Raw genomic sequence first — 8,382 nt, forward strand, 5'->3', positions numbered from 1 at the left:
TCCTCTCCCTGACCAGCCGTGCACAGCCCGAAGTCCTGCTCCCCCCTTGGCAGCCCTCCCCAAGGTTGAGTTCAGAACAGGCTTTGCCCTCTGAATTTCAGGGTGCAGCTCTGAAATTCCAAGCTGGGGGCAGGGACTCAGCCCCAACAGCCCATCCTCACCTCCAGTTTGGCAAACTTCTCTGCCTTGTAGCAGGCATATTCCGCATTGATCAGTTTTGTCAGCAAAAATTCCTGGAACTCGGGCCCCTGGGAGCCCCCCGTGTGGAGAAAAGAAAGGGGGAGGGGGGTCAGGCGAACAGAGACAGGAGCTGAGCCCTCTGTCCCAGGCTGGAGTCCCCCGAGCCCCAACTGCTGGAGCCCAGAAGTCGCCCTCTTCACCCCAGGGCACCTCCTTGGGCTCAGCTCCCCAGCCCAGGCACCTGTGAGGGCCCCTGTGCCCTTCATGGCTGCCCACCCCTCAGGAGAGCAAACCCACAGAAGTCAGAGGCTGGGTCCGGGTCCCCGACTGCCTCAGCCTGTGGGGGACTGAAGCCAAGGCTCTAAGTGTGGCTTCTGGGAGGAGAGAGACCTGTGCCCCCTCCCCAGACATTTTAGACGAAAGAAGACTCATTGTCAAAAAGATAACAGAAATGAGGAAGGGCCACAGAGAAGGCTACGAAACATGTAAAAAATGTAAAACAATGACATAGTTTGTTCTGTGCCTTTGTAAATAAAGGTCAGTGTTTATCAAGATAAACAGAAAAGCCAGGCCCAGGTGCACAGCTAGGGGAGCCCAGCTGCCCTGGCACACAGAGGGGCTTCGGGACCTAGTGTGGCAGAATGTGGGACCCCCTCTCAGCCCCCACCAATTTGGTCCTGCCCATGACAGGGCTGGGCAGCCTCTCACCTTCCTGAACACAGCAGGGTCCGGGAGCGGGGGCCCAAAGAAGGGCACGTCATCTCTGGCCGTGACAGAGACCTGGAAGGGAGGGCACCAGTCCCTGTGGGTCCCCACACCCGCCCTTAATTCACCTCCCTATCCCGTCCCATGCTGGGCACAGGGCCTGCTCCTTGGTGGGGGATGTTCAGTGGCTGCTGATAGAGTGACTGAACCCCAGGATCTCGGCTCCCCCATCCTGGGCCCTGAATTTGAGTGGTGGGAAGGGGTCTCAGGAGTCGTCGGGGATGATGAAGGGGGAGGAGGCTCACCTCTTTGAGAGGGGAGCTTTGGGGAGCAGAGAGGGCAGGATGGGAAGCCTCCATCATTGGAGCAAGAGGGGGACTTAGAGCCCTCAGGACAGTCCCCCTGTTTACAGGTGGGAAAACTGAGGCCTCATCCTGGGAGGCCCTGAGATCACCCACCTTATAGAGGGGGCCGCCGGGCCCCCCGCCCTCGGCCTGCACCACCACATAGGCGTGCAGGAAGTTGGACGCAATCATGTCAGGCACAAAGGGCGTGTTCTCATCCTGGAAGACCACAGCGACGATGTCATTCCCGATGTGCCGCTTTCGCTGCAACTGAGCACAGGGCCACGGCCTTCACAACCTGGCCAGGGGGGCCACTGGGCAGGGCGGGGAGAGTTCTGGGGCAGGCAGGGGACACATCTAAGGATTCGCTTCTCCCTCCACAAATGTGGTGAGGAACTTGTCTCCAAATTATTTTCGTTTTCTTGGAATCCTGTGACAGATGAGGCAACTGAGGCCAAGAGAGACATGACTTGCAAGGCCCTACAGTGAGTTAGGGGACTCGAACCCAGGGCTCCTGGTCCCTAGGCCCTACCTCTCAGCCCTTCTTCTAAATACCCCTGACATGGCCCCTCTTGAACAAACAAGTTCCACCCGGTATAAATTCATGTGGCTAAAATGTACGGAAAAATCTTCTTAAAAGAAAATAAAATGACAGTAAAAGTAAGACATAAATATTTTCTTTCTTTTCTCACATTACCGTTTTCTCCCCCTGGGGTGGGGGTGGAGTGGGCTAAGGTAGAGAGTCCTGCAGGCAGCTGAGGGCAAAGTGACAAATTTCTAAGTTCAGCTCCCGGAACACGCCCTACCCTTCCTCGTAGCCAGACCTTTCCAGAAGCCGTTCTCTCCACCTGGAACACCCCCCTCACTTCTCCCAGCTGCTTCACAGCCTAAAAGGCACTTTATCTTGAAAGCTTTTCCTGACTCTCACCTCTGCCAAGTCTAAGTACCCCCACATGACCCCACAATGCCCTTCACTCCCAGTAAAAATAGTCATTTGTTGTGCTTTTGCTCTACCAGATACTCTTCTAGCCACTGTATGTGTATCCTTCCTTTACGCTCACCTATGAGGTAGGTGCCGTTATGAACCTATTTCACAGATGTGGAAACTGAGGCTTTCACAGCTTGTCTCCCTGACACCTGCCCCAACTAGAGCCCATAAGGAGCGGGGAATGGATCACTTCCATCTTCTACATCCCAGGGCCCACCGAGCCGGATGTGGTGGACACTAACCAGACAGGTAGTGGGGGACAGGAGGACAGGTGGGAAGCAGGTGGGTGGGTGCCCAGGCTACCTGCTGGGCGTCCCCTTCTGTGTAGGGCAGCTTGGTGGACACGTGAAACATGATCTCCTTGTTGCGGAAGTTGCAGTACACAGACTCGGTCCCCGTCTGCCCGTGGGTCACGTCCAGGCCTCCGCGGAACCTGCCCCAGGCCCCCCAGGCCACGGCTCAGTCTCCAGCCCCGGCCAGGCCTCCTTGGGGCCAGGACGGGGGCTCCCTCCCTGCCCAAGATTACAGCCTGCTCATCCCTCCCTAATGCTCACCCCTTAAAGTCCTGCAGTTTGACCTTCTGGCCAAGAAATTCGAGGAACTCCACGAAGGCAGGGCTTTCCTCGTTGGTACTGAAGAGCTCCTCCTCGGAGGTCTGGGGACACAGAGGGCAGAGGTCATGGAGCTGCAGCACCTGGCCGCCCCTCCCCGCCGCCCCAGAGAAGGCTGGAAGGAGGACCTCTGGCAGCCCCGGGAAACTGAGTCCCTGGGGAGGTGCTCTCCCCGGCAAAGGTCTGAGGTCCCAGGTGTGGGGGGGGGGGGGTGCAGGGAGGAGGAGGAGGTGAGCACACCTGCCCAAGCTTCTGATAAATGACGCCAAACTTGAAGTTGTTGCTGATGACGTGTTCATCAAAGGTGACGATGAGCCGGGAGGCCTGAGGGGAGAGGACAAGGGGTGAACAGACTGCTTTTCCAGGTTGTCATTTACTGCTCTTACTATGTGCCAAGCACTGTGGCCGCATGCCACGTGCATCGTCTCATTTAATCCTCAGAACAAATGCATGAGCCGGACATTCTTGCTGCTCCCATTTTACAGATGGAGAAACCAAGGCTCAGAGCTTGTCTCAGGCCAACAGCTTGCAAGGCAGAGCTGGGACTTGAACTCCGGTCTGTTGGACTCCAGAGCTCAAGCTCACTGCTCCTGAGTTTTGCCTATAAACCCTCACCCCGACTCCATGCTACAACACCCAGCTCCCTCCTTGCTCCTCTGTAAACCCACCTCATCGGTCTACAACAGGCCAAGGCCCACCAACTTGCTGTGGGCCCTCAAGCCAGTTCCCTCCTCACTTTGGGCCTCGGTTTCCTCTTCTGTAACTGGGATGGAATCTAATTTCCGAGGCCCCTTCCTTCAGGGACGTTTCCCGGACCACATGACCCCTCAGGCACCGCATCTTGCTCTAGAATTCGGTCAGAGCCACAGGGTCCACATGTCTTTCAAGGCCCACCTCTTTCAGGAAGCCCCCTGGCTCGCTGAAGATAGAAGTCCCTACCCTTTTCCCACATGGTTACCGCGCCCGGAAGTGCAGCTGCTGTCTAGGCAGCATTGATGAAGGTGCCTGTGTTATTCTCTCTCACCAGGTCCCTCTGGGGTCGGAAGGCAAGGCCAGTGAAGGTTTCTGGCTTGGGAACACCAGTTGCCCTTGCAAGGGTCCCCAAATTACACTGAGAGTTTCCAGAGGTAAGGCACGCCCTTCCCCCACCCCCACCCCCCACAGTCCCGGCTGCCAACACTAGGTTTAAATGCAGACCTTCATTATCTGCTGTGCACCTCTGGGTAAGACACAGAACCTTTCTGGGCTCCAGTTCCTCTTCTATAAACTGTGGACTTCGCAGGGTTATTGTGAGGATTAAATGAGAAACTTAAGAAAAATACCCTGCACACTGCAGGTGCCCATAAATGCTCAGTGCCCTGCTCACCCACCCACCTTCAGTGAGCAGGGCCCAGGCCCACCATACCTTGGGGTAGAGCACAGGATAGAATCGATCCACATTCACATCTTCGCACACCAGCTGCAGGAGGAGATATGGGGGTGCCTGGAGGTGGGGACAGGAGGAGGGGGGGCCCTCTGGGCCTCCCAGGCCAAGTGGGGAGGGAGCGGGGGAGGCACGGTGCAGAAAGGAGAGGGAACCACCAAGGTGGAAGCAGTACTGTGGGCTCACTGCTGCTCAGAATGGGGTGTGGAGAGCTGGGGTCCCCCGTTTCTGAAAGTGCTCTGAAACAGTGCCGAAACACACAGGCAGGGAACCGGGCCCAGTACATGGACATCATGGGACATGTGAGAGGCAGGACCTCAGCGATGGGGCCACAGCACACAGGACCTGGCGCTGAAGATGAGAGCATGCTAAGCCCTCACTCTGTGTGCCCCCCCGCAGGGGTGTGCAAAGGGGGCCCCGCATGAAGGAGCAGAGGCCTCACCTTTGCCATCTGGACCACGTTGGGGAACTCGGTGAGGCAGGAGATGGGGATGACATCGTGGTATGTCCGGCACTTGGTCCTGGGAGGAGAAAGCCCGCGGTGAAAGGCTAGGCAGCAGGGAGGGAGGTGGGAGCCCCTCCACACTAAGTAAGACCCCAGGCCTGGCTCGGGCACTAACATGCTGTGCAACCTCAGGCCAGTCCTTGGCCCCCTCTGGGCCTCCGTTAGAAGAGTGGGTAAAATGAGACAGATTATAAGACCTCAGCCCTCCCTGCTGTCACAGGGCCCCTCACCCCACCCTCACCTGAGCAGCAGCCGCAGGTGCTCCTGGTCCCCGATGACATCATATTTGAGTGAGAAGACAAGGTGGCCCAGGGCAGCGTCCAGTGAGTAGTAATTGAAATGCTCCTGTGGGGGGCGGTAGAGGCCAGGGGAGTGGGTGAGGCTGAGCGTGGGGTTTCTGGGAACCAGACCGGAAAGCCGGCTCACTCCTAGATGGGGTCCTTCACCAGCAGCAGGTGTCCCGGCTAACAGCAGACTCTGCACCAGACAGACCTGCATTCAAGTCCCACTTGGCCACTTGCCAGCTGGGGAGCCTGAGAAGGTCACCTCACCTTCTGTGCCTCAGTTTCCTAGTATAGGGACTAGAAGGGAGGCCTCCTACTGTGGGATGGTGGCAGGGACTGAAAGGATAAAGTGCCTGGCACAGAGTAGGTGTTCAACGGACATTTATAGAAACCCCGGCTCTCTGGGTTCTCACCGGTTTCAGGACCCCATTTGGTATCTCCACATCTGTGTCCCAGCCCTGCCTTTCTTAGCACTGAGCACACAGTAGGGGCTCAATTAAAATATGTTGACTGACTGATTGCTCAACCTGTGGCCCCTGGAGCCAGGGCCCGTGGGAAACAGGAAGTGAAACATCTCATGAACACACTGGGCGGCTGACCGGGCAGGTTCCCACCCTCCTGCCTCATCGGAAGAAGCTGCAGGTGGGAAGGAATGGGAGAAATATCCCAGAGGCCACAAGGGGAAGCTGCTGCAGGGGCAGTTCCCCCAGAGAGGAGCCCCGGGCTGGTACCTCCAGGGGGGGAAGTCCCGAAGCCCAGGGCCAGGAGTGCTGGGAGATTACACCCCAGCCTGGCCTGGGCTCCCCCTGCCAGCCCCGACTCTGGGAGTGTGCAGGCTCCCCAGCCACACCCACCCCAGGAGTCATCCTGGAAGTCAGTCCTGTTTAAACATGAACACCTGTGCTCAGAGGGCAGGCAGAGAAGGAGGCAGGGGCCGGGGATGTGCTCAGGGAGAGTCCGGGCAGAGTCCCCCTCAGCCCTGCCGGGGCACAGAGTGTCGGAAAACCCCAAGCGCTTGGCACCATCTGCAGAGGGAGCGGCAGGCACTTGGCAAGGAGGGCTGCACCAAGTCCTCACGGTGGGGAGGTTCCCCAGACCCCGTGCCGCAGCCCAAGGAGCCCAAGGGGTGCAGTGGGAAAGTGGGCTCAGGCTCCCAGAAAGTCAGTCCCCAAGTCATCCTAACCTCCGCCTCTGCCAGAACAGGCCCCGGTGCTTCCCCAGTCACCCCACCTGGAGGCAGGCGGTGGCCCTGGCTCTCTCCCAGCCCCCGGGGTCCCCTCCGCTCCATGTTGCGAACCCGACTCTGGTTATCGTGCCCAACTTGTACCTCCCCAGATCCTTCTGTGCTCAAGGCACTTGCTCTGTCACTTGTCCTTTCTTGGCAAACTTTTCTGAGTGCCAACTATGTGCCAGGCCCACCCAGTCCCCCAGACCCCACCAGCTGCCAGGCCCCGCTAAGAGCCTCCGGACAGTGGGTGGCAGGATGCAGGTCTCTGAGCTGGAGGCAGAATCCCATGCCCTGTACTGGCTTTGTCCCAGGAAATGGCTCCTGAACCAGGACCAGGCCAATGCCTTGGGCCCAGACTGAGGTCACACAGCTCCTAACTCCCCAAGGAGTCACCCCTCCTCCCAACACACACATATGCACACACACACACACACGCCTAGCAACATGGCCCTTCCCAAAGCATGTCCTTTTAAAAATATGACATATAACTATAAATTTAAGATTTATAACATGTTACTTTGACACATTCATGTACTGTAGTATGATTGTCGTTGTAGCGGTATTTATCGCATTACATAATTATAGTTCAATATTGTTGTCTGTTCCCATAGCGTGTCTTGATGGAAGGTCAGCCAGAGCTAACTCAATTCTTAGCAGTTTCCTCTTCTGAAAGACTAGGCAATCCTGATCTCATAGAGTAATTAAGATGTGATAATCACAGCTAACATTCATCACGTACTTACCATGTGTCAGGCATGGTTTTCTAGGCTTCAATGTACTTCTATTACCTCGTTTTTACAGACAAGGAAACAGGCTCAGGAAGGTTAAATAACTTGCCTGAGGTCACACCATTAATAAATGGAGGAGCCCAGATTCCCACCCCGGCCTCGAGATCCTGGAGCCACGCTACAACCTGTCACCTCAGAGAAAACCGACGTAGAGACAGCACCTAGGGTGGAACCGGGCACATACAGGGTCCCAGCGTGGGACCCCCTCCAGCTCCCACAAACTTGCCCAGTCACTCTGGCCTGGAACCCCGCTGGGTGACACTCTGACAAGTTGGGACCAGGCAGGGTCCCTGCTCGGGGGCTGGTGTTGGGGTGAGGGTTGCATCAATCCAGGTCACGCCATGGCATTACTGTGTCTTCCCACCCGCCACCTCAAGCCACCTGAGGGCAGGGCCTGGGGAGGTTTTGCCTGCTGCTCCACACCTGGTGCCGTGAACAGGGCCAGGCACCCTCTGTGCTGGACGCCATTCTAAACCCTACCAGCGCCCTGCCATAAAGCCTTGCAACAACCTTCTGCGGTGGGTACCGCCATCACCTCCGTGTCCACAGCTGAGGAACAGGCACAGGGAGGTGAGTCGCTGGCCTGATGTCCCGTGCAGCAAGTGGCACAGCCAGGACGCAGACCCTGGTGGCGTCTCTGCTGTGGACTGTCACGCCGTCAGACTGCTTTTCGCAATCAGTGTTTGTTGAATGAATGAGCGAATCCACTATGCATGCTCCCTGAGACTCCAGCTCTGGGACTGTCACCCAGCCCCAGCCCGAGGGTTCTCTTCCTCCCAGGCCGAGACCCCGATACCTGCTGGAAGGGGAGCCAAGAACCCGCCTTCTCACAGCACCCACCTTGCCGAGAAAGTGCTTCCGGTAGATGCGGGCTGTGGGGTTGCACTCCAGCTTCACCTTGGTCGTGGGTGACTGCAGCGGCTCTGTCTCCGGGATGCTGGTGATTTCGTGGTTGGTGCCTTCAATCCAGTAGCCCCCAAACTGGGGCAGCAGGATGAGGGGGAAGGGCCCTTCTCGCCCCAGGACCTGAAGGGGGACTCGGTTGAGAGCCACCCACACTACTCCCCACCAGGGACCCCAACTCAGACCTAGGGACAACCCAGACACTGCACGGGTCCCAGACCACATGGAGCCTCCCCCCACGTCCTGTTCTCAAAGGATGGGGGTGGGGACGGAGAGCCAGGAGCAGGACCTTGGCAGAGAGGCTGAAATGTGTGGCTCAGAGGCCTTGGGTTCAAATGCGCTCTGAAGTCTTTGGCCTGTAAACCGAGTCTCTAACTGGGTAGACTCTGACAGGGCGGAGAACGGGGCACCCCGACTCCTGGG

At 57.6% G+C, this 8,382-nt stretch overlaps 1 protein-coding gene across 1 annotated transcript in view; it reads right to left on the bottom strand.

Annotated features, from left to right (window-relative positions):
• Positions 1-8,382, bottom strand: part of RAP1GAP (RAP1 GTPase activating protein) — a 22,451-nt gene that overhangs the window by 11,657 nt on the left and 2,412 nt on the right. The window contains 10 exon segments of the mRNA XM_023758343.1: positions 79-248; positions 889-960; positions 1,344-1,499; positions 2,521-2,650; positions 2,772-2,872; positions 3,069-3,152; positions 4,234-4,287; positions 4,694-4,772; positions 4,998-5,101; positions 7,897-8,082. Coding sequence (XP_023614111.1) covers positions 79-248; positions 889-960; positions 1,344-1,499; positions 2,521-2,650; positions 2,772-2,872; positions 3,069-3,152; positions 4,234-4,287; positions 4,694-4,772; positions 4,998-5,101; positions 7,897-8,082 — 1,136 coding nt within the window.

This window comes from Myotis lucifugus, unplaced genomic scaffold, assembly GCF_000147115.1.
Source record: "Myotis lucifugus unplaced genomic scaffold, Myoluc2.0 scaffold_128, whole genome shotgun sequence".
Lineage (NCBI taxonomy): Eukaryota > Metazoa > Chordata > Mammalia > Chiroptera > Vespertilionidae > Myotis > Myotis lucifugus.